The sequence below is a fragment of the Macaca fascicularis genome, chromosome 2, assembly GCF_037993035.2.
Source record: "Macaca fascicularis isolate 582-1 chromosome 2, T2T-MFA8v1.1".
In the NCBI taxonomy this organism is placed as follows: domain Eukaryota; kingdom Metazoa; phylum Chordata; class Mammalia; order Primates; family Cercopithecidae; genus Macaca; species Macaca fascicularis.
This window is the reverse complement of record NC_088376.1, coordinates 153,660,647-153,687,902: the sequence shown is the minus strand read 5'-3', so window position 1 is coordinate 153,687,902 and position 27,256 is coordinate 153,660,647. Positions and strand designations below refer to the sequence as shown.

At 39.0% G+C, this 27,256-nt stretch overlaps 1 protein-coding gene across 5 annotated transcripts in view; it reads right to left on the bottom strand.

The window, feature by feature from the left end:
- Positions 1 to 27,256, bottom strand: part of TMCC1 (transmembrane and coiled-coil domain family 1) — a 183,272-nt gene that overhangs the window by 61,516 nt on the left and 94,500 nt on the right. Inside the window, exon 1 of one of the 5 annotated variants that reach the window (XM_005571712.4) lies at positions 17,290 to 17,347. The exons of the other annotated variants lie outside the window; for them this stretch is intronic. Coding sequence (XP_005571769.1) covers positions 17,290 to 17,316 — 27 coding nt within the window. The 5' untranslated portion in view covers positions 17,317 to 17,347. Of the gene's footprint in view, positions 1 to 17,289; positions 17,348 to 27,256 lie in introns of those variants that run through there. 5 annotated transcript variants of the gene reach the window in all.

Below are 27,256 nucleotides of genomic sequence, written 5' to 3'. Positions count from 1 at the left end.
CCAATGGCCACAGTTCAACCATCTATTTAATGTCAACAATGATTGAAATTGTTCATAAAATAAGTCTTCCTAAAGCCTATATAAGACAAAGTCATTTCCTTATTTTGATTTCATTTATTTCATTATTTTTTGAGACAAGGTCTTACACTGTTGCACAGGCTGGAGTGCAGTGGCTATTCACAGGTGTGATCATAGCTCACTGCAGCCTCAAATTCCTGGGCTCAAGCAATCCTCCTGCCTCAGCCTCTTGAGTGGCTGGGATTACTGGCACAAGACACCACACCTAGCAAGACAAAATCATTTTTAACTTGAGGGAAAAAAAAAAAGGCAGCATTTGAGAGGGAGAGATATGAATGACTGGGCAGAGTAGAAATAGGGCAAAATCAGATTTAGAAGTTGGTGATGAAAAAACCTCTCTCATATACTGTTACCATCTGTTTACATCTCAGCTCCCCTACTAGACAGTGAACTCCTTCAGGGAGCTCATGGCCCTATATTCACTTCTAGTTCTCCAGTAAGAGGTGGACAGTATGGGCTCAATAAACATCTGTTGAATGAATCAGTAAGAAATAAAAGCATAAATCATATCACTTCAAATACATGCTTATATTAAAAAGTGGAGATATATTTTAAAAATTCAAAATCCCAAATGAGAATACAAAGGGACCTTAAAAGATGGTCTACCCATGGTTAAGTTTATTAGAAATGTCAAAGGGGAAAAAATCATTCAAAATTAAAATTAGGAGACAAATTTAAGACGAAGAAACAATAAATGTAGAAGACCTCTGTTTTCAAGCCATTATTTAGAAAATCAATATGGAATAGTCTCTAGTTTGCTACTGACTTTGGCAGTCACTTGGGAAATAAACATTGTCCATCTTTCCATGAATATATTCCAACAAAATTACTTTTACTTTCTTATAATTTGATTAAAATTTTATTTGCAAAACATTTTAAAGTTAAAGTTGGTCAGATGCGGGGGCTCATGCTTGTAATGCCGGCACTTTGGGAGGCCGAGACGGGTGGATCATGAGGTCAGGAGATCGAGACCATCCTGGCTAACATGGTGAAACCCCGTCTCTACTAAAAATACAAAAATTAGCCGGGCATGGTGGCGCGTGCCTGTAATCCCAGCTACTTGGGAGGCTGAGGCAGGAGAATTGCTTGAACCCAGGAGATGGAGGTTGCAGCGAGTCAAGATCACACCACTGCACTCCAGCCTGGCGACAGAGCAAGACTCAGCCTCAAAAAAAAAAAAAAAAAAAAAAAAAATGTTACAATTGAGACAACTGCTAAGGCTTTATAGGATATTAAAGAATTTGTAAAGCACTAATGTAGAGGATGAGGAAAAAAAAAAAGTCCTAATTAAAGCTACTAGTAATTTAGTGCTTTGTCTTGCACATTGAGAGGAAAATTTTAGTGAGACAAAACTGTTCATGATTAATTGATAACAAATGTTCTTTAGTATCTTTTTATAAATAAAACAAACATTGGGATATCATTAGGAATTTCATTCATTCTTTCCAACTATTAGGAGATTTGTTTCCTCTTGGGGTGTTTTATGTTGTAATTATATTAACATTTCTGATATAATATTCTAATATAGGGTAATATTAATGCTTCTTTCCTTGAATTTTAATTTCAAAGAATGCCTAAGACATTCTAATTCTTAAAATGCACTGCAGTGTAACAAGAGCTTTGTCTGATTTAGATTAAAATCTAAGATTCTTTTTGTATCTAACTCAGATGCATGTAGTTTGCATCCTGTTTGCTTTTTCTTTAACTGAAAACGGTGTTAAAAATAATTGCCCTTTCCATAAATCACATAAATGTGGTACAGCTGAATCACATAATGTGATGACCTCTGCTTTTCATTTAATATCTCTAGATTCCAACTCTGTTGCTCAAAATTTTAATTATTCTTTTCAGCTGCTTGACATCTTCAACTGACTAAGCATGTCAATATTTTTAGCCAAGGAATTAACGAAGAGGTTGAACTGGACAGGGAGTATCCTGAAGCAAGCCATTAGAGACCTTGTTCCAGGCTGACATTTACTAAATTAGTAATCTTCACTCATTCATTCACTTATTCAGTTACAAATAATAAGTTATTACTTTCCCCCAAAGATATCACAAAAGTCTCTGTTAAATGACTGCTGAAATCCAGCATACCCTGTCTTCAGAGCATCTCTAATCTACTAGTAATCTTATCAAAAAAGGAAATGGGTTTAATCTTGGATAATTTAAATTTAGAAAATCTGTTTAATATCCTAGTAATTAGGGTTTCCTTTATAAAGTACTTATTTATGTACTCTTAACCACTGGTCTTTACTGGTAATAACTAAGTGCTAAGACAGCTGAAATTTGTCTATTTTTCAAATAATGTACTCAGAAAATACCTTTGCACATCTAATTTTAAGATTAAATAACTAAACTTAAGCATTACAGTTTTACCTTAAGATTCGTGGTGTTTTAAGAAACTTTAGATCGTCTGGGTGTAGTGGCTCACGCCTGCAACCCTAGCACTTTGGAAGGCTGAGGTGGGCAGACTGCTTGAGCCCAGGAGTTCAAGACCAGCCTGGGCAACATGGTGAGGCCCCATCTCTACAAAAAATTAAAATAAAAAAATTAGCTGGGCACGGCATGGGGGGCTTGTATGCCTACAGTTGCAGCTACTTGGGAGGCTGAGGTGGGAGGATCACCTGAACCTAGGAGGCCCAGGTTGTGATGAGCTGAGATTGTGTCACTGTACTCCAGCCTGGGTGACAGAGTGAGACCTGCCTCAAAAAAAAAAAAAAAAAAAAAAAAAAAAGAAAGAGAGAGAGAGAAACTTTAGATCATCAAGGCTAACACCATTTACTTTTCTTTGGTTAGTCATGATCCTGAGTTCCAAGTTTTTTGTTGATACATAATAAAAATTTATTTTACACCATAAATCTATACTAGTCAGGTAAAATAAAAATAAAAATAACTAGAGATGAAGAACATTCTGTTTAGATACCATCTGAAGTGTCAATGAGTATGTACTGACTTCTACTTGTATTTTTGGGCTTCAGGCTCTTTATCCTCAGAAGACTGATACTCTCAAGTGGGAGGACAAAGTAGCATAAGAACAATAATGCACACTGATAATGGCACAGAGTCAGAGTTGAGGACAATGTCTTTGTAGCAATAGGCTTTCATAGTGACCAAAATTCCCAGTGGATATTAAAAAACTGTGTAAAGTGGCAGGCGTGGTGGCTCACACCTGTAATCCCAGCACTTTAGGGGGCTGAGGCAGGTGGATCACAAGGTCAGGAAATGGAGACCATCCTGGCTAATATGGTGAAACTCTGTCTCTAATAAAAATGCAAAAACTTAGCTGGGCATGGTGGCACGCACCTGTAGTTCCAGCTACTCAGGAGGCTGAGGCAGGAGAATCACTTGAACCCAGGAGGTGGAGGTTGTGGTGGGCCGAGATCGCGCCACTGCTCTCCAGCCTGGGTGACAGAGCGAGACTCCAAGACTCCATCTCAAAACAAACAAACAAAAACTGTGTAAGTACTAAAAAGATCTGCTTCCAGGTTAAAGGTCTCTGCTTTTGAACTATCTTGTGAGGTTTGTAAGGCAGCAATTATTCCTTTTTATTTTTCCAAATTTTTAAGTTTTTTGAGATGGGGGAATGGGGACGGTCTCATTATGTTGGCCAGGCTAGTCTTGAACTCCTGGGTTCAAATGATTCTGCCTCGGACTCCCAAGTACCTGGGACTACAGGCACAAGCAAGGGTGCCCAGCTATCATTCATTTTAAATACGAGGAATGTGAGGCTCATGAGAAGTTGGAATTATTTAAAGACTGAGGACTAGTGAGAAGTTAAGCTAAATCGGGAGCTCAGATATTCTAAATCCAAGTTCACGGTTTTTATGACTATTCTAAGTCTTCTCCCATGGCCAATCCTAAGTGGTCAGTCAACAGTAACAACAAATTCTCAGCCTGTTTATGCTAAATACGAAAAACAACTCTACTTAAAAGTAACAGGCTTTACAGAGGCACCAATTATATATAGGTCAGCAACTACAGAAAGAAGATATTGAATCTAATGAGAAACTCTGTAAAAGACACTAAGCCCAGGATATTTGTGGCGCAAGTCTTTCCCCCACCAAAATTTCAAGAAATCTATATTCTCAGCCATGTTCCATTTTATTTTATTTTTTTTGAGATGGAGTCTTGCTCTGCTGCCCAGGCTGGAGTGCAGTGGCACAATCTCAGTTCACTGCAACCTCCGCCTCCCAGTTCAAGTGATTCTCCTGCCTCAGCCTCCAGAGTAGCTGGGATTACGGGTATCTGCCAGCACGCCCGGCTAATTTTTGTATTTTTAGTACAGACAAGGTTTTACCATGTTCGCCAGGCTGGTCTTGAACTCCTGACCTCCGGCGATCCGCCCACCTCAGCCTCCCAAAGTGCTAGGATTACAGGTGTGAGCTACTGCACCAAATCATGTTCAATTTTATATCTATGCTTAGTTTCATGAATGCAGACTGATGCACTCCAGAATCACTTGCTGCTTAATAAGCATTCAGTCTATGCCCAAAATTTAATTCTCATGTTTGTAAGAAACTAATCAGTTTTGACAGATACAGTCTATGTGAACATCATTATTTAAAAGTATACATATACGTCATATGGTAACACCAATTTCACTATAAATTTGTATTAATTTCAAATTACAACTTACTAATTAGTATAACCAGAGATTAATATCGTGTAATAAGATATGCTATTCCCACTTGACAGATTTTTTTCTGTAAAATGATATGCAAATTAATAATTTACATATGAAATAATACGTATTACACTGGACTTAAAAAGAGTCATTTAAAGAAATCCGAGGCCATGTGCAGTGGCTCACGCCTGTAATCCCAGCACTTTGGAAGGCTGAGGTGAGTGGATCACTACAGGTCAGGAGTTTGAGACCAGCCTGGCCAACATGTTGAAACCCTAACTCTACTAAAAAATAACAACAATAATAAATTAGGCCAGGCATGGTGGCTCATGCCTGTATTCCCAGCACTTTGGGAGGCTGAGGCAGGTGGATCACAAGGTCAGGAGTTCGAGACCAGACTGACCAACATGGTGAAACCCCGTCTCTACTAAAAAAAATACAAAAATCAGCTGGGCATGGTGGCACACATCTGTAATCCCAGCTACCCAGGAGGCTGAGGCAGGAGAATTGCTTGAATCCAGGAGGCAGAGGTTACAGTGAGCCGAGATGGTGCCACTGCACTCCAGCCTGGGCGACAGAGCAAGACTTTGTCTCAAAAAAAAAAAATTAGCCCAGGTGTGGTGGCGGAAACCTGTAATCCCAGCTACTCAGGAGGCTGAGGCAGGAGAATCACTTGAATCTGGGAGGCAAAGGTTGCAGTGAGTCAAGATCACAACACTGCACTCCAGGCTGGGCAACACAGCGAGACACTTTCTCAAAATAAACAAATAAATAAAGGAATCCTAGATTGAATGCATGTGATAACAAACAATCACTCTACCCAAAGTTATAAGGCTTTTGTTTAAATTTGGATTTTCCAATACACGAGCTGTTCCAGTTTATGCAAAATCCCTCATTTACTGTCTGTAGAGTTGGTAATTTAGGAATTATAATCAGATAAGAAATTGATTTTTAAATCAAATATAACTGACTACAAATGAGTAATGCATGAGAAGTTTAAGACACAAGTCTCTTTCTGAAAGAAAATATTATTTTATTATTATTATTTTTGAGACAGGGTCTTGCTTTGTTGCCCAGGCTGAAGTGCAGTGGCACAATCACCACTCATTGTAGCCTCGACCCTCTGGGCTCAAGCAATCCTCCCACTTCAGCCTCCCGAGGAGCTGGAACTACAGGCACATACTACCACGCCCAGCTAATTTTTAAAAATTTTTTGTAGAGACAGGGTCTCACTCTGTGGCCCAGGCTGGTCTTGAACTTCTGGGCTCAAGTGATCTTTCCGCCTTGGCCTCCCACAATGCTGGGGTTACAGGTGTGAGCCACCATGCCTGGCCATTTTATTTTAAAAACCAATCTTTATATGTCTGTATAGGTATCATCTGAGTATTGTGAAATCTAAAAATCTTGAGAGGTTATCTCAAAACATTCTTGTTTTATAGATGAGAAATAAAACCTCTGGCAGGTTAACTGAACATATGTAATTGTGTAGGACTGAAACTAGAGCTTCTCGAGGCTCAACTCTCTCCAATATTAATCTTCATTTAAGGGACAACTGAAGGCTGGGCATGGTGGCTCATGCCTGTAATCCTAGTACTTTTGGCGGGGGAAGGGGGGCGCCAAGGCAGGAGGATTGCTTGAGCCCAGGAGTTTGAGAGCAGACCAGGCAACATAGTGAGACCCTGACTCTACAAAAAATTAAAAAATTAGCTAGGTGTAGCAGTGCACACCTGCCATCCCAGCTACTCAGGAGGCCAAGGCGGGAGGATGGCTTGAGCTCAGGAGAAGGAGGCTGTAGTGAGCAGTGATCATGCTACTGCACTTTAGCCTGGGCTTTTTTCGTCCACCCAACTCTAAACTGATAGGTAATCTGGCATATAATTAATTTAGTGGATAACAGTATTGAGTCAAATGATGCCAGCAATTTGCCACCTCTTGCACTAGAGAAAACATAAGATTAACAGGCAAAAACTGGAACTGTTTCATTAAATGACCTGTGACATTTGGTAAAATATGTATGATAAAACATATAAATGATAAATGTAAATGCAATGATATAAAATGGAAAGGCAGCATTCGTTTAGGAAATATGTGATAAAAGTTCTGTCTTCCTCTGCTGCTCTCTCAAATTTTGTGACCTGGTTCTATTCTTCAGAGATGAAAATGGAGGCACAATAGCACACGCCTGTAATCCCAGATACTTGGGAGACTGGAGGAGAATAACTTGAGCCAGGAGTTCAAGGCTGTAGTGCACTATGATTGTGCCTGTAAATAGCCACTGACAACACAGTGAGACCCCCATCTCAAAAAAAAAAAAAAAAAAGAAAAGAAAAAAGAAAAAAGAAAAAAAGAAAAGAAAATGGAGTTTTTAGAAATTAAAAGAATTATCTGGAGATAATAATTAAAAAATTATTTATTTTTTAATTATTAAAAAAATTAAAAGAATTATCACAGATAAAACTGCAGTGATGCAGTTACAGTAAGCTTCTTCTAGACCACCTACTTCCCCCATTTCATTCTCACATACCAATCCTTAACAGTCCTTACTTCTTAAAGATTTGTTTTTAATTAACAGATCCCTACTGTTGCCCATTATGTTCCTAATACCTCTTGCGTGAGAATCATCTCAGAGTACTCGATCTTTCATTCTGAACACCTCATCTCTAGTGACAACTATTAACAGAATAAATGAAAAGCCTCTGTTTCTAGGGGAAAAAAAAAACTTATTATAAACCCAACTGATAATTGTAAAACATGACAATATGGGATACAGTTCTTCAATAAGGAAGAAAGCGGAATCACCTTTGGGAGGAGAGGGGGTGAGGGAACGTCAAAGGTATTTGTCGTTAAACTTCAACTGGGCACCAGAACAAATTCTTTCCATTTTAAAATTACAAACATATTTGTATATATCTTGGTGAACTTCTTTGGGTATAGTGATAGTGTAAATTCCTAGCAGTATATCAGAGGGTATATATTTTGCACTTTGATAGAGATTACACATTGCTTTCCTGAAAGACTGCAACAGTTTACACTACCGCCAACAGTGTAGGTGAATGACTGTGCCAGCTCCAGGTATCAAACTTTTGTATTTTGATTAATCTGATAATTAAAATGAGATCTTATTTTCACTTATCATTTGTATTTTTTTTGATTATGGGTAAACCTGACCACCTGGAAACTGGAACTTTTAACTGGACAATAAGGAATGCCAATATAAAGGTAGGCTCATTTGGTATATAATATGACAACCATACATACATATGTAACAACCATACATATTCCCTTTTCTGTTAGAACTTTTGGAGCCCAGAAAAGATCTTTTCCCTGAAGTTGCAATCAGGGTGTAATGAAAAACATACCTAGATTTTTCAAACAGTTAACGTGCATGAGGCACCAATGAGGATTAAAAAGTCAACTTTAATTAGGCTTCTACACTCCTTGGAAATGATTCCCTATAAACTTTTCTTCACAAGTTTCCACTGAACATAAAATACATTCTTCCACCCATGTATCAATCTAAACAGTCTGTATTCTCCACATATCCTTAGACTTCAAACAACCAGTTCACATTTCATTAAGAGGAAATGAGAATTAAACGACACACTGTAATCCTATTTCCTGGGTTTACCAGAGCTCAAAATTTTCCATTTTACTTATGTGAAAAATAATACTGGATGGCTCAGCAAACTGATTTTAAATCAGAGATAGGGTCCTAAGTATATGTGCCCAGTAGAGGACTCCCTGTATTCTAGGTATTGAAGATGCGCACATGCAGTTGACACATCCACATCCACCCTCCCACTCTTCCTTTTTTTCCTCACTGTTACACAGGAGCTAGGACTACAAACATGAAGATGACAATTACAGTAATAGAAAATATCTCTGAAGTTCTTTGTCTTTTCTGAAGACAAATGTTTTCCTTTCTATATCCAACCCTGTCCCCATCCTACCTTAGAATGCACTCTCTGGCCAGGCGTGGTGGCTCATGCCTGTAATGCCAGCACTTTGGGAGGCCGAGGCGGGGGGATCATGAGGTCAGGTGTTCAAGACCAGCCTGGCCAACATGGCAAAACCCCATCTCTACTAAAAACACACACAAAAATTGGCTGGGTGTGGTGGTGTGTGCCTTTAGTCCCAGCTACTCGGGAGGCTGAGGCAGGAGAATCGCTTGAACCTGGGAGGCAGAGGTTGCAGTGAGCCAAGATTGCAACATTGCACTCTAGCCTGGGCAACAGAAAACAAACAAACAAACAAACAAAGAAACAAACAAAAAAACTTATCTGCTCTGTGCTTGAAGTGAAACGTACATAAATTAAGTCCAAATAAGTCTACCTTTATATTGACATTCCTTATTTTCTCATTAAAAGTAACTTCCTTTTAGTTCTCTGTACTTCTAAATTGTCTAATTTTTATGGTATATATATATATTTTTACTTGACATTGTGAGTGTTTAAGTCTGACATTGTGTCTTATACATTCTTGAACTCCTTATAGCACCCACCATATTACTTTATACTGAGTGGCCAGTCACTGTTTCATTCTTATATTAAATGAGTTTATATTTATAAAGTGTTTCTGTAACTGAGTACCTCCATCTTTCTAAGAGACAGAATGAGTTATTTTAAAATTATTTTTTCTCTTTTCTCATTCCTCCTTTTCCCCTGTACCCCATTTCCTACTTAGCTCTTTAGAAATACAATTATAACCTGTTACCTCCTCTTCACCAGACATGTGCTTAGAAGCTCCAGAGTGGAACTCTCCCACCAGGAGATTGTCTCGAGAGACAACAGTCTATTTACAACAAAAAGTACACTGGCAATGAAACTCTCTCTGACCTAAAGAGTTTCAGCCACCTTTTTTTTTTTTTTTTTTTTTTGAGATAGAGTTTTGCTTTTTGTTGCCCAGGCTGGAGTGCAATGGCACAATCTCAGCTCACTGTAACCTCTGCCTCCCGAGTTCAAGCGATTCTCCTGGCTCAGCCTCCTGAGTAGCTGGGATTTGTAGGCATGCACCAGTATGCCCGGCTAATTTTTTTTTTTTTTGGAGACGGAGTCTCACTCTGTCACCCAGGCTAGAGTGCAGTGGCGCGATCTTGGCTCACTGCAAGCTCCACCTTCCAGGTTCACGCAATTCTGCCTCAGCCTCCCGAGCTGCTGGGACTACAGGTGCCTGCCACCATGCCTGACTTTTTTTTTTTTTTGTATTTTTAGTAGAGACAGGGTTTCTCCATGTTGGGTCAGGCTGGTCTCAAACTCCCTACCTCAGGTAATCTGCCCGCCTCGGCCTCCCAAAGTGATGGGATTACAGGCATGAGCCACTGTGCCCGGCCTCAGCCACTTTTACAACTTAGTTCTGCCCATGAAGGTGCCAGTGATTGCCAGCTCAACTGCCCAGCAGATAAAGCACCCTCACCTGTTTGCTTTCTCCACTGCATGCCATTCTTGCCAAGCTCCCTTTTAAAAGCACCTGCTTTCTGCTCCAAAGCTGAAGTGGTACCCTTAAGGCAGGAGGCCTGTATTTCTTCCCCTAAGCTAGCTTTGGAATAACAAGTCACTCTCTTTATACCAGACCTCACAAGTCACTCTCTTTATATCGGACTCTACAAGTGGTGAGTGCCTGAACCTGTGTTTCAGTTACATTTCGAATAGTGTTGGCACATAACAAATGCTATTTATTAAATAAGAAACTGATAGATTTTTTCTAATGAATTTTCCCCTTCAGCATGTAAATCTTATTTCTCCCATCTTAAATAAACTTCTTGACTCCACTCCCTTCACCAGTTGCTTCCCCACTTCTCTTCTTCCTACTGTAGTGTAACTCATAAAGATTATTCAAACTCACTGTCTACAAATTACTTTTTCCCATTCACAAACCCACTCAACTGGCTTTTATCTCATTGGTCTACTAAAAAGTTTTTGTTGAGGTGACCAATCATCTCCAAATTACTACATCCAAAGAGAAGTTCTTAGCCCTCTTCTTACTGACCTATCAGCAGCATTTGATGTACTTGATGTTTCCTTTCTCCTACGAAGAATTTCCATACTTGGTTTTCCAGTACACCAAAAAATCTCTGGATTTTCCTCTTCTCTCATAGGCCAATCTTCTTCCTTTTCTTCTTCTCCCTAATCATATTTTCTGCCTAGAACTTTCTCCTTAGTATCCTATGACTCTAAGAGTCTCTAGACTCATAAATGCCACTTATCTATTCAACATTCCCACTTAGATGGCTGATGGACACCTGAAACTGAACTCCAGCTCTTTCCCACAAAACCTGCCCTCCAGCAGCATTTACATCTCAGTTAATGACAAATCTTCCAGCTGTTTAGGATAAAATCCTCAGTTACCGATTTCTTTCATACCTTACATCCAACCCGCCAGAAAATTCTGTTAGCATTGCCTTCAAAATTCATCTAAAATTCAACTACATCTTATAATCTTCACTTGTACTTTAGTCTAAACCATGATTATATATTGCCTGAGTTACTAAAATGGTCTCCCAATTGGTCTATCTTGCCCCCATATCTGTTCTTAATACTATAACCAGAATGATCCTTTAAAAACCTAAGTCAAATCACATCAGTCCTCTGCTTAAAATTCCTCAATGAATTCCTGCGATACTGTGAAATACACAGTTGACCCCTGAACAACAAAGGTCTGAACTACATGGATCCACTTACATATTTTTTCCAAAATATTTTAAAATATTTTGGAGATTTGCAACAATTTGGGAAAAAATGGCAAACTGCATAACCTAGAAATACCAAAAAATTAAAAGATGTTAATGAATGCATAAAACATATACAGATACTGTTTATTTTATCATTTAATACCATAAAGTATATACAAATCTGAAGTTAAATCTATCAAAATTTATACAAACACTTACATGGTGCCATTTGCAGTCAAGAGAAATGTAAACAAAGATGAAGTATTAAATCATAACAGCATAAACCGCATAAAATTAACTGTAGTATTTACTGTGCTACTGTAAAATTTTCACAGCCACCTCCAGTTGCTAGCAGTGAGTGAAATATTGCAAGTATCCGCTTAAAACGCATGTGACACTCACTAATCACCTGAGTCATCAGGTCCTCTCTCCAGTAAACTGCATATCTCAGTAAAAAGTGATCTCTTGGGGGTTCTCTATTATTTTTCATTGTGTTTAGTACAATACTGTAAACCTTGAATAACACCATGAGATGCGTAAGAAGTGTGACTAGTGACACTGAAGTGCTCCCAAGAAGCAAAGAAAATGTCATGACATTACAAGAAAAAGTTGATTGCATGATACATACCATAGGTTGAGGTCTGCTGCTGCAGTTGCCTACCATTTCATACAGATGATTTGCCTTGTAAACATATGTAAATATAGTACTGTAAATGTATTTTCTTTATGATTTTAATAACATTTTAAAATTAAAATAACATTTTCCTTATGATTTTCTTAACATTTTAATTTCTCTAGCTTACTGTATTGTAAGAATAGAGTATATAATACATATAACATATAAAATATGTGTTAATAACAGTTTATGTTATTAGTAAGGCTCTGCTAAGCTTTGGGGGAGTCAAAAGTTATACGCGGATCTTTGACTGTGTGTGAGGGTCCAGCACCCCTAATACCCACTTTGATCAAGAGTCAACTGTATTTGGTCTTCCTTTCCTTTTCCTGGCATAGAACTACTAAATTCCTTGGAATCTCCAAAGTGATGTGTCTTTTTGTATGCTAATAAGATGGCTGATGGTTGGCAGCTTCAGGATGAGGTTGGTCATCAGAAAGACCAAGCCATAATTAGAGAATTGGCACTTCAGCCCCATCCCCCAACCTCTGGGAGGGTAAAGGAAGGAAAGTGAAGGTTAAACTGATCACCAATGGCAAGCAATTTAATCAATCACACTCACATATTGAAGTTTCCATAAAAACCCAAAGACAGAGTTAGGGCTTCTGGATAGCTGAACATGTGACGTTTCCTGGAGGGTGGGGGCTTAATGGAAGCACTGCATCCCTTCCCATATGCCTTGCCTATGCATCTTTTCATCTGCATCCTTTATAATAGGCCAGTATACATGTTTTCTTGAATTCTGTAAGCCACTCTAGCAAATTAACTGAATCCAAGGAGGAGGCTGTGGAAACCCCAATTTACAGCCAGTTGGTCAGAAGTACAAGCAAAATAACCTGGGGCTTTCAATGGGCACTGGAAGTGGGATGCAGCCTTGTGGGACTCAGTCCTCACCTAGTGTGATCTAATACTATCTCCACGTAGACAGAGTCAGAATTGAATTGAATTAAAGGATACCCCGCTGGTGTCTGCTGCAGAATTGCTTGCTGGTGGGAAGAAATCCCCATAGACCTGGCATCAGAAGTGTGTTGTTGAGAGGACAGTGGGAGAAACTGAGTATGTTTTATCCACTCAATTTCCTTTACACTCAAATGGCCTTCAAAGGCGTATCTGATTTGGCCTTCTTTATGGTAGATTAATAGCCACATTCATCCAATCTCGTATACCCTTCCCTTTATAATCTGGCTTTCCCACTCCTATCAAGAGGTGGCTTCTGGTCAGGCACAGTGTCTCATGCCTGTAATCTCAACATTTTGGGAGGCCAAGGCAGGAGGATCACTTGAGCCCAGGAGTTTGAGACCAAGCCTCAGCAACGTGGTGAGACCCCGTCTCTACAAAAAAAATAAAAAATAAAAAAAAATAATAAATAAATTAGCAGAGCGTGGTGACACATTTTTGTGGTCCCAGCTACTCAGGAGGCTGAGCCAGGAGGACGGCTTGAGCCCAGGAGATCCAGGCTGCAGTGACTTGTGTTTGTGCCACTGTACTCTAGCCTGGACAAGAGTATGACCCTGTCTTAAAAAAGAAAGAAAGAAAGAAAAAAGTGGTGGAATGTATTTCTCCATCCAGTGAAATTGGGTTTGGTCATGGTCTTGCTTTGGCCAAGTGAAATGTTAGCAAATGTGACACAAGCAGAGGCTTAAAAAGTATTTGTGCATTGGAGTTTGTCCTTTCTTGTTGCACTGAGATTTCCAGCACACTTTACATCTCAGTTATTGACAACCTCACCCTTATAATAGCTATTCGGTCTAAAATCCTTGTAGCTTGTCTACATGGATGAGTGTCAAAAAGAAAAAATAAAACCTTGAGAGGCCCAGCCAACAGCCAGTACCTACTACCAGACACATGAGGAAGGGAGGCCATCTTAGACCATCCAGGTCCACCCGAGCCCCCAACAACTATAACGACAAGCCTACGAACCAAATAGCGGAGCCCAGCTCAAATGGCTGACTCAAAATTGTGAGCAAATAACGGTTATATTAAGCTACTATTTTTATTATTTTTTAAAAGATAGTCTCACTCTGTCACCCAGGCTGCAGTGCAGTAGCCTGATCATAGCTCACTGCAGTCTCAAACTCTTGGGCTCAAGCAATTCTCTCACCCCAACCTCCTGAGCAGCTGGGACTACAGGCACACACCATCGTGACTGGCTAATTTTTTTTTTTTTTTTTTTTTTTTTTTTAAAGACAGGCTCTCACTATGTTGCTCACGCTGGTCTTGAACTCCTGACCTCAAGTGATCTTCTTGCCTCAGCCTCCTGAGTACCTGGGATTACAGGTGCAAGCCACTGTGCCTGGCTAAGCCACTAAGTTTTAAGGTGGTTTGTTACACAGCAACAGATAACTGATACACTGTATTAAATCTTTCACATTCCCAATTCCTGCCACTCTTCCCCGTCTTAATTCTTGCTCTAGTCATACCAACTAACCTCTTTTTAATTCCTTGTAAACACTGTGAAAACTCCTGCAGTTATTCTGGCTGTACCCCCTGCCTGGAATGCTCATTCCTCAGCTGAATGGCTAACTTGCTCTCCTCTTTCAAGCCTTCCTTCAAATGTCTTGTTTTAAATGAAGCTTATGCTTACTGTTCTATTAAAAATGGCAGTCTACCCTCAATGTCCAGTACTTCCAATCCCTCTTACCCCGCTTTATTGTATTTATTTATTTAGAGAAAGGATCTGGCTCTGTCACCCAGGCTGGAGCACAGTGGTAATTTGGCTCACTACAACCTCCACCGCCCTACCCCACCCCGGGATTCAAGTGATCCTCCCACTTCAGCCTTCTAAGTAGCTGGGACCACAGAGTCAGCTACATTTTTTCTTCTGAAATCCTGCCTTCAAAACGTTCATTCTGTAATTTGGAATGAACTCTTCACAAAGTATGTGCAGGCCGGATGTGGTGGCTCACGCCTGTAATCCCAGCACTTTGGGAGGCGGACGCGGGCGGATCATGAGGCCAGGAGATTGGGACCATACTGGCTAACACTGTGAAACCTTGTCTCTACTAAAAATACACACACACATACACACACACACACACACACACACACACACACAGAGCCAGGCACGGTGGCGGGTGCCTGTAGTCCCAGCTACTCAGGAGGCTGAGGCAGAAGAATGGTGTGAACCCAGGAGATGGAGCTTGCAGTGAGCGGAGATTGCGCCACTGCACTCCAGCCTGGGCGACAGAGCGAGACTTTGTCTCAAAAAAAAAAAAAACACCCCACAAAGCGTGTGCAATCTCAGGCAAGGAGGTCATGTACGAACCCCTATCTATAGCAATTTCATATATCTAAACGGTTACATTAAAAATTTTAGATACTAGGGGCAAGTACCTCATTTGTGAACACTTAAATCATTGTTTCAATGAGAATATTTTAGTTTACCAATCAATAAATAGTTCGGGTAAGAGAGAGACACAGGTAGGGAAGCAGGCAAATAGTTAAATCCAGGGGTCCCCAAATGCTGGGTCGCAGATCAGTACAGGTCAGTGGCCTGTTAGGAATCAGGCCACACAGAAGGAGGTGAGCAGCAAGCGAGTATTACCACCTGAGCTCCACCTCCTGTCAGATCAGTGGTGGCATCAGATTCTCATACGAGCACAAACCCTATTATGAACTGTGCTTGCGAGGGATCTAGGTTGCATGCTCCTTATGAGAATCTAACTAATGCCTGATGACCTGAGGTGAACAGTTTCATCCCCAAACCATCCCACTCCAACCTTACCCACAGACACCCCGACCCCATCTGTGGAAAAACTCTTCCACAAAACCGGTTCCTGGTGCCAAAAAGGTTGGGGACTGCTGGTTTAATCTACACTCACTCACTCAGGTACTAACTATATTGTTTTTATCACACTCTCTCTACTCTTAAAAGTTAATGCAATCACCAAATAAAATCAATTAAAAATATTTAAATTATGTTTTATGCCCTCCCCCACCTCACTATCAATAACGGAAAAAAAAGGAGTTAACTTCTCTTTTACTGTTAGTCTCCACCCACTATTCCTTTAGGGCTCTTCTATGAATGCTTTCCTTCTGATCACCCCATTCACCCTGGGATAGCATTCTTAATAAAATAGATAAGTAAACTGAACTTTTATAACCTCAGAACAAACACAGATGTGTCAGGGGTTTTGAATCCAAGATATATAACAAACAACAGAAAAAGGTACAGACCGGAGGCACAAATCTGTTTAAAAAGTTGGCATTTAAATTATCAACCATAAGGCATAAGAGGGTAATTCAATATTAAACTTCAGAGTGAAAAATCTGTTTGGATCTTAAATCCAACTGCTCAATAGCAAACCATATGAACATACATTAACTTCAGAATCAGGCAAAACTATAAAGAATCTGCTTTGCTTTGCTATTTATCTCTTAGAAAGTATGTATCATTTATAAGATAAACTAAAAAATGATAAAATCAAACTATAGGCTAAGTTTGTACTAAAGACTATGGATGAAATGTGAAAATGGTGGTTATGTTGAATAAAGCTGGATCATCTTCCAATCCAGTTTTATCTCAGAGATTTGTTCTGCTGATCTGGAGACACAAGTTTCACACTGAGATATGTGTATATTGCTTAACAATTCAGAAATTTTCCAAGTCTTTCGGAAAAATACTTTGAAAATAAGTAGCTGAGCACTAAGAAATCTTTTTCTTTTTTTTTTGGTCACACAGATCCATCAAGATTTTTTTTTTTAATGTAAGAAGTATTCCAGGTGGCTCTAAATCAAATTCCCATTTGTTATGCATGCCTGGCATTTTCAAATTTAACCCATGTTTTTCCCAAGCAGTCCAAGGCAAATGAAACTCATTCATTGAAGGAAACACTGATTTTCCAGTAACTATATCGCTTGAGAAAGTGAGGATGACATTTACTCTGCACTGAAGCAGCCCATTACACACAAGAGACGGGACACTCCAGGATGATCTGAGCATGCCCATACAGCTACAGAGCACCCTCTGCATTCTGTCCAAATAGCTTTGGGTAAAATGAACAACTAGGAAACATATCATGCTTCTCCATTATTACAACCTTACACAAGTCAGTTCTAAAATAGCAAATGCCCCTGGTTGAGATCTACTGCTGAAAAACGCTAAGTTTCAGCAGCTCAGGCTATTTCCTGTCTGTCTATTCAACCAGCCCCCACTTAAAGCTGTAGGACTAACTATAGGATTTAGGAAGAGATTTTTTTTTTTTTTTTTTTTAAAAAAAGACAGATACACACACATATACAACATACGGTTTCCGAGGACAGTGAGGGCTCCATGCTTGTGAGAGAGGAGGAGGAGGAATATGCCGAATAACCCGCAGTTTCTCCCAGATTTGAACATGCTGTACTGTGGCATGAGGTCAGCAGTGACTGACTCCAGCCCTGTGAGGCTGAATTCTACCCTGACAAAGCAGTATCACTGTAATATGAAGCAAGAGGATTCAGAGCATGTTGGCAGCTGTACAGAATGCCTGTTCTAGAAAGTAATGGCAATTCCAAAACAAGAGATCTATGCTGTCACATGAGATAATCTTCAGCCCAGTTAAGCAATAAGCACCCAAAATACTTTGAATCCCAAACACAGGCAGCTCAGAAGTTTAATGGTAGAAAAACTTTTCTCCTTGAACCTATTTTGTGTCTGGAAGAAATAAACAGGAAGGAGAAAACTGGAAGAATCATTGGTTAATTTGATCTGTATCATAAACAACATACTGATTCTGATCTGATCTGTTCCTGGACACTGCAACCTAGCTGAAGAACTCCAAACCACCTCTGTGACTTTACTATGGAACAGGGAGACTATTCTGGAAGTACTTTTTTGATAATGGATATATGCCAGAACTGAAGGTGTGAATAACCTCATTTTTCACATGTGCCCAAAAGGCAAACCTAATATACATCATCATTTCTTTTTAGTTCAAGAATGTGTGCCTTTAGAAATTCTTCCTCCAAAGAAGAGGGGCATTAAAAAAGGAGCCAGAACATGACTTTTCTAACAAGAGAAAACAAGGCAATGCAGATATTCCTTTACATTTAACGGTGTCCCTTATATTACGAAAGTTCTATTCTAGACCAAAAGTGACCCAATAGCTTTATAACAAGTAAAACTTAGCCAGGAAACACAAGACAATGCAGATAAAACAAAACTGTACTACAGCACTAATGGGAAGGTAAATCTATAAGAAGTTCTTCAATAGTTCAGTGGGATAAGGAATAAAGAAATAAAAACTTTTTTCTTCAAGATGCACTAGCTTTGTTTTTATAAATATTAACTTACTAATAATGGATTTTGAAAGGAGATAATATAACTTATTTACAGATTTCCAAATTTCCAATAAAGTTTTTGAGGATCTACGTTTGTACCCAAAAACCTAAAGATAATGATACAATTTCGTTTTTTTTTTGTTTTTGAGCCAGGGTTTTGCTCTGCCGTCCAGGCTGGAGTGCAATGGCATGATCTCAGCTCACCGCAACCTCCGCCTCCTGGGCTCAGGTGATTTTCCTGCCTCAGCCTCCCAGGTAGCTGGAATTACAGGTGTGTGCCACCACGCCAGGCTGGTCTCAAACTCCTGACAAATGATCCTCCTTCCTTGGCCTCCCAGAGTGTTGGGATTACAGATGTGAGCCACTGTGCCCAGCCAAATTGTACAATTTCTAATACAATTTTCTCATTCTTTATGAATTTTACTTCAATAAAAACAAAACACAGCATCTTATTTTTTAAAGTAAATAGAAAAAAGAAATAGAAAAAAGTCATTATAGAAATAGAAAAAAGAAAATAAAAAAAAATCATTACTGGATTGTTTCAAAGCAGGTAATTTGGAAAGACTGGATAGGCAAGTTTCCTATATTAATGAACTTTTTTTTAGGTCATTTTATAAGAACCTCTGAACGAGTAATCTACTTTGAACATTAATTTTTTTTTGTTATACTTACACTATCAAAGGAAATTTTGATTCCTTAGTTTTAGGATGCACAAGAAACAGTGCCCAGAATGGTGGTTATCACCAATTGAGAAGAAACAACTGTACTAAATTTTTTAGTACTGAGCTTCTTTGTTAGCAACATCTTAACACAAGGCCAAGAGAAAAGTCTGGGAAAGCAGTAAACAGTCCTTTGGAGTATGGGTTTTAGTCTACTGTCAAAGGTAGGAGATACAACTAATGTTTTGATTTCATTCTATGAACCAGGATAGGAACAGAAGGGAGCATCTGATAAATTATGTAAATCTATATAGGTACAGACAGGTACCTGTATCTACCTGTACATACAGGTACAGACTTTAGGCCAAAAGCGAATAGGCATTAATATGGAACAAAAAGAGTCAGTCATACCTTATCTGTAGAGGAGAGGTAGGACTAACAACGGAGTGAAACTTTTGCAGCTCTAAATTACTCTCCTCAATGTCTGAGAAAAATTTTCTAAGTAGAAGGGCTTCATATTAATTTATTCAATAATTCTTACTATACCAGGCACACTACATGGGGCATTTAGGGATACAAAAATGAATAAGATGAACAGGTTCTTGCCCTCTATTGACTTTTGAGATCATCTGCGTTCTCTAGGCTACTATTTCTCGACATTAAAACAAAAAAAAAACAAAAACTTTACATCTTCTACAATACTGTCTCACTCTACAGTCTAGCTATGCATTCCTGCCACGCTGGAATATTTTATTGTGCTTTACTGTCTATAGTTTATAGTTTTAAAACAAGAATTATATGGGCTCTACTTTTTAAAAAGTATACCTCTCCATTAGAGATTCTAATACCTCAAGTCTCCCAGGGATGTGAAGGCTGGGCGTGATGGCTCACACCTGTAATCCCAGCACTTTAGGAGGGCGAGGTGGGCGGATCACCTGAGGTCAAGAGTTTGAGACCAGCCTGGCCAACATGGTAAAACCCTGTCTCTATTAAAAATACAAAAAGTAGCCGGGTGAGGTGGCACGCACCTGCAATCTCAGCTATTTGGGAGGCTGAGGCAGGAGAACTGCTTGAACTCAGGCAGTAGAGGTTGCGGTGAGCTGAGAGATGGTGCCACTGCACTTCAGCCTGGGTGACAGAGCGAGACTCTGTCTCAAAAAAAAAAAAAAAGACTGTTCAAACCAAGCCTCTTATTTTGTAGTACAAACCCCTAGTCTTTGAAAGGAGAAGTGAATGATGCAGTTGTGGCCCTATCAGATCTAGAATCCATGTATACTGATTCTCCATTTCTGTTCTTTCTAGTAAATCAAGGTGTACCCTCCTACAATCTGGTTCCTACTTCACACACTGTCATACCAATCTGGTTTTTATATTGCCATTGTGTAAAAACAATGGAACAAACAAATGAACAAAAACCAAAAACTCTTCAATTTCTGCAATGTACTCACTTTGCAGAGATGTTTCTGGTTTGGTATTCCTGCCTTATAGCTTCACTATATACATCATTTGTGGAGGCTTTTTTTGGGCAAATTATTTCTTTGGAATGCTGTTTGACTGCATGATCAATGAAGGTTTCTTTCTAGCCCCAGAATTAATTCTGAGATTGTCTATAGTGCTATGTGAGGTTTTTTGGAACCTTTTCTCTGTACTGAGGATCAATAAATGGTAGAAAGAATTCTGGGGAAAACTGATTAGGTACACAAAGAATGAAGTTGGTGGGTTTCATTTTATAAATATGAAAGTCTATAATCATCAAAGCTTATAGAAAAATAATACATTTTCAACACGTTTAAAATAATCACATTTTACATCTTTATAAATAACAGGCAATCTTCAATTATTCCTTCTTAGATAATGGAGTCCCTTAATGTTTCTTGCTAAAGGAATACAGATAGTCCTGAAGATCTGAAGGAAAGCTGAAAAAGCTCTTACAACAAAATAAACAAAAGCCCTCACAACTGACAGTAATTTGGAGGTCCCTAATGAGCCAACCCTCCTGGTACTGATGATCCACATAGTCTTCTTCCCATACTGACTTTGGGCTTGATGACTAGCTGTGACTAGTGATAGCAAATGGCATACTATCACCAACTATGCAAACAGAGACTTGGTAAGTACTTGAAAATTGGAGATTATTCTTTTTGAACACTCCTTGGAACTCAGCTGCCATGCTACAAAAAAGCCCTACTAGTGTAATCAAGGTCCCTGGCCAAAAGCCACGGCTGAACTCAGAGTCAGCAGCTAACATAAACAGCTAGCATGTGAGTGAGGCTATTTGGACTTTCTGATCATCCCAATACCTCAGCAAACTTAATAAACTTTGCTTTGACCTAAAGCAGAAGGGCTCTGTATTAATTTATTCAATAATTCTTATTATGTGCCAGGCACACTATATGGGACATTTAGGGATATAAAAAATGAGTAAGATGAACAGGTTTAACCTAAAGCAAAGTTTATTAATATAAGGAACTTGATACAAACCAGAAGGGCCTGCTCAACCGACAGAATCAAGACAAATAAATGGTCACTTTAAGCTACTTTTTTGTTGTTGTTGTTCTGAGATGGAGTCTTGCTCTTTCGCCTAGGCTGGAGTGCAATGGCGCGATCTTGACTCACTGCAACCTCCGCCTCCTGGGTTCAAGCGATTCTTATGCCTCAGTCTCCCAAGTAGCTGGGATTACAGGCGCCGGCCACCACGCCCAGCTAATGTTCATATTTTTAGTAGAGATGGGGTTTCACCATGTTGGCCAGGCTGGTCTTGAACTCCTGACCTTGTGATCTGCCCGTCTCGGCCTCCCAAAGCACTGAGATTACAGACGTGAGCCACTGTGCCCAGCAAGCTACAAAGTTTTTAAAAAATTTCTTAACACCACAGAATTTACTTTTTAGGTATGTGTACAGTTCTATGAATTTTTAAACATTCATAGACTCATGAAACCACCAGCAGTATAATCAGGATACACAGAAGTTCCAAAAGATATCCTTATGTAGTCACACCTAACCCCACCACTAACCCTTAACCCATTCTTTTTTACTACAGTCTATCTTTCTGAGAATGTCACATAAACAGAATCATACAGTATATAACTTTCTGAGACTGATTTATCAACACAATGCCTTGGAGATGCATAAAGAATGATGCATGTATCATAGTTCATTCCTTTTTATTGCTGAGTTCATTGTATGTATATACCACAGTTTATCCATTCACTTATTGAAGGACATTTGGATGGTTTCCATTTTTTAGCAATTGTAAATAGAGATGCTATAAACATCAGTGTAGAGGATTTCATAGAAATGTAAGTTTTCATGTTTCTAGGTTAAACACCTAGGTATGGATTTGCTGGGTCACATGCTCAGCATATGTTTAACTTAAAAAAAAAATCACCAAACTTTTCCAGGGTAGTTTTGCCATTTTCCTTTTCTACCAGCAATGTACGAGAGTTCCAACTGTTCTCTGCAACCTTGCCAGCATTTGCAACTGTCAGTTTTTTATTTTAGTCATTTTAAGAGTGGTACCTCATCAAGATTTTAAATGCATTTTCTTAATGGCTACTAATGCTAAATATCTTTTAATGTATTTAGTTGTCATTGTAGATTCTCTTTTGTAAAGAATCTGTTTAAGACATTTGACCATGTATTAAATAGGGTTTTTTTAAAAAAAACTGTTGAGCTTTGACAATTTTTTATATACAGCTGTTCCTTGACTTTTGTCTCAATAAATCAACCATGAGATGAAAATATGGGCCAGGCGCAGAAGCTCACATGTATAAACCCAGCACTTTGGAAGGCCAAGATGGGAGGTCACTTGAGACCAGGAGGTTGAGACCAGCCTATTCAACACAGCAAGAATCCCATTGTAAAAAAAAATAATAAAATGAAAATATTGCAAGTTGAAAGTGTATTTAATATACCTAACTTACTGAACATCATGGCTTAGCCTAACCCACCTCAAATGTGCTCAGAACGCTTACACTAGCCCACAGCTGGCAAAATCATCTAACACAAAGCCTATTTCATAAAAAGGAATGAGGCCAGGCACAGTGGCTCATGCCTGTAATCCCGGCACTTTAGGAGGCTGAGATGGGAGGAATACTTGAGCCCAGGAGTTCAAGACCAGCCTGGCCAACGAGTGAGACCTTGTTTCTGCTTTTAAAAAAAATTTAAAATAAATAAAATAAAAAATAGAAAATTTATTGACTATTGTACTGATAGTGAAAAACAGAAAAGTTGTACAAGTACTGAAAATATGGTTTCTGCTAGACATGTATTGCTTTTGCACCACTGTAAAGTCAAAACAACTGTTAAGTTGAACCATTTTAAATCACGAACCATCTGTATTCTGAATATAAGTCCTTTGTCAGATATGTGATTTACACATTTTCCTCCCAATACGTAGCATGCCCTTTAATTCTCTCAATAGCATCTTTCATAGATTAAAAATGTCCTGTGTTGTTCTAAAAGTTTCATAGTTTATTTTATATATTAATTCATGATTTATTTTGTGTTGATTTTTATATACGGTGTGAGAGTTTCAAGTTTTTGCACACAGATTTCTACTTTTTCCAACACCTCTTTTTGAAAACACTATCCTTTCTCCATTGAATTGCCTTTGTATTTTTGTGAAATATGAACTGGCAATATTTATGTGGGTCTATTTCTGAACTTTCTATTCTATTCCATTAATCTACATGTCTATCTTTTTACCAACATGGCCTCATCTTGATTACTGTAGCTTTATGGTAAGTCCAAAAGCTGGGTAGAATAATTCACATAACTTTATTTTTCTTTTCCAGTATTGGTTGACTCTTCTAGTTCTTTTGCCTTTCCATATACATTTAAGAATAAGCTTGTCTGTCTCTACAAAAAGGTCTTCCTGAGATTTCTGATTGGAATTGTGTTAAAAGGAGAAAAGGGAATGCCTACAAAGAACTGTGTGTACATAAATCAACAGTTGAGATGAAGCGGAACAAATTCTCAAGTAACAAGCTACCAGAATCACCTAAGACGACATAGATAACCTGAATGGTTATATAACTGTTTTCAAAATGAAATTTTGTAATTAAACAGATTTTGAAAAAGAAATCTCTCTGTGGTTTCACTAAATTCTACCAAACAATCATTATAAATATATCAATTCTATACAATCTGTACCAGAAAGCAGAAGGAGGAGGAACTCATTTTATGAAGCCAGCATTATCCAGGTATTAAACCTGGAGATCTGTAAAACAAAACAAGGCAGCAGACCAACAGCCCTCATACTAGCAAATCAAACCTAGCAATGTATATGAAGAATAATATACCATATCCAAGCACGGTTTGTATCAGGAATGCAATGCTGGTTCAATATTTGAAAACCAAGTAAGGTAAGCAACACTAGCCCAGAGAAGCAAAACCATATGATATCAATTTATACAGGAAAAGCATTTGAGAAAAGTCAACAGCCACTCATTATTAAACTCCTAGCCAATTAGGCTGGATGTGGTGGCTGACACCTGTAATCCCAGCACTTTGGGAGGCCAAGGTGGGCAGCTCACATGAGGCCAGGAGTTTGAGATCAGCCTGGCCCAACATGGTGAAACCCTGTCTCTACTAAAAATACAAAAATTAGCCAGACATGGTGATGCATGCCTGCAATCCTAGCTACTTGGGAGACTGAGGCACAATAATTAGTTGAGCCCAGGAAGCAGAGGTTGCTGTGAACCGAGATTGTGCCATTGCACTCCAGTCTGGGTGACAGAGTGAGACTCTGTCTCTAAATAAATAAATAAGAACTCTTAGCAAATTAGGAATTTAGGGGAACTTTTTTTTTTTTTTTTTTTTAAACAGGCATGAGCCACCGTGCCTGGCCCAAAATTTTTTTAAACAGCAGCTAATTTCATACTTACTGGCTCAAGCCATCCTCCCACCTCAGCCTCCCAAGTAGCTGAGATTACAGGCGTGAGTCACCAAGCCTGGCTAGTTTTGTGTGTGCGTTTTTTTTTTTTTTTTTTGGTAGAGACAGGGTTTTACCATGCTGCCCAGGCTGGTCTTGAACACTTGAGCTTAAACGATTCACCTGCCTCAGCCTCCCAAAGGCCTGGGATTACAGGCGTGAGTCACTGTGCCCGGCTTCCCATATGCTTTAAATATTCTCTAGATTTATAATACCCAATGCAATGCCTATACATCACTTCATTCACATGGATTCAATATAGTATTTCATGTGTGGCAAATTCAAATTTTGCTTTTTGAAACTTTTTGAAATTTATTTTCTAAATTTGTTTTCTAAATATTTTGTGTAGACTGGCATAGTAACTTGCAACCTTGCTAACCTCACTTAGTACTACGAGTATTCTGTGAATTCCTTGGTTTTCTATATATACAGTGATGTAGCCAATGAACAGGAATTGTTTTACTTCTTTCTTTCCAATTTGTATGTCTTTCATTTCCTTTTCTTGATTTATTTTACTGGCGAGAACTTCAATACAAATAGGAACCGCCAGAGAGGACATCCTTGCATTGCTCCCCAGCCAGAACTCCAACGGCAGTTAAGTTTTCAAAGTCTCTGCAGTGCTTTTTGGATCTGTCCCACAGATGTACCACCCACCCTGTTGCCAGTCTGGGACTTGGCAATGGTCTAATCCCTACTTCATTTCTCAAAGTCTAGGAATGCTGTTTGGGGTCAGACTTCTGCATGCAGAGTGCATGAATAAGCTCAAAAATTCATAATAAAATTTAAAGAGTTTATTTTCAAATATCTTATAATCTCTCAGTACTTTCTAGGTCAATGGGATTCCCCTTTCTCATTACCTAGTCAGAAAGCTGGTGTGTTATTTACTCTGCTTAGCCATACAATTTCCATAATAGTGCCTTTGTTTGGAGGCAAGCAGATGAAGGAGGGAGAAAAAAGGCAACTGAGACTAATTCCACCCTCTTGGGACCACAGCTCCACTGATCTGAGAATGGTTCCCTACAATCAGAATTTTAAGCTCTTGTTAGACCCCAATCTGCTGTCACTGCAGGACTGCTTGAGGTTCATGGTACAAGAGAACAGAGGAAAGAAGAAGGAAAAAAGGAAAAGTTTCTGTACTTTCTATTAGTATTACAATATCGCCTTCCCATTCTTTGAACCAGAACTGAAGCCTTCTCCTAGAGTTCTCTTATCCACATTAATATCCACTTAGGGGTTTTAGGCTGTGTTGAGTTGAAACCTCGGGAAATGAGAGAGAGGAGAACAATAAATTAAACCCTGGTTCAACAGTACTTCAAAATCTGCTCCTTCTTAATGCAACTTTTAAGATATGCCTTTTGGAGTCCTCAAATAGTTGCTCTAGGCCAGGTGTTTTAGCTGAGTTCAATAGAAAAGACAGGTGAAATGTGTTTGCTCCATCTTACCCATAACAGGCATCTTAAACCACTAAGTTCTGAGGTGAATTGTTACACAGAAATAGATAACTGGAGTACAATCCAACTCAAGAAGCAATCATTTAAGCGTGGTGCACATGAAATAACACAGACTTTATACATCTTCTCTAGAAAAGTCACCAGATAATTATAAAACAGATGCTATCAGTTCACTGGCAGACTATTCTCTGCTTTCTTACCTTGGCTTCTAAGAAACAGATTCAATAGTTTCATTATTGGAATAATCAAAGTGATAGCAATAAAAACTATGGAAGCCTCTTAGTAGATGTGAGTTTATTCTGCTGTCAGGTATAATTTGTCAGTAAGGGTTTGGACATTTCATTCTTTCATGCCTCGACTGGTATCAGTCAGAAGAACTAAGAGAATCACTTGAGGTAAAGGGAACAATGAGGAAAAATTTGGAAAGTGGAAATGCCCTAAGGGAAAAAATTTTCCCCAAAGTTATTCTTGTATAGAATTCCTAAAACAAGATTTTTATTTTGTGCTCTTGAAAACAGAGTGTTTCCAGCAACCAGCGTTTCATTCAGAATAGCCTACCAACCTGTTTGTATAATTAGGCACTAATATTTCCTGAATTAAAATATCTAGGATGTCAATCAGCTCCACTGGCTATCATAAGCTTTGCCTAACGTAAACAAATCACTACATAGAAAGAAACTGTGTAGATAGCACCATTTCACATCCACAAACAGGCAAAATTTTTTTTTTTTTTTTTTTGAGACGGAGTCTCGCTCTGTCGCCCAGGTTGGAGTGCAGTGGCCGGATCTCAGCTCACTGCAAGCTCCGCCTCCCAGGTTTACGGCATTCTCCTGCCTCAGCCTCCCGAGTAGCTGGGACTACAGGCGCCCGCCACCTCGCCCGGCTAGTTTTTTGTATTTTTTAGTAGA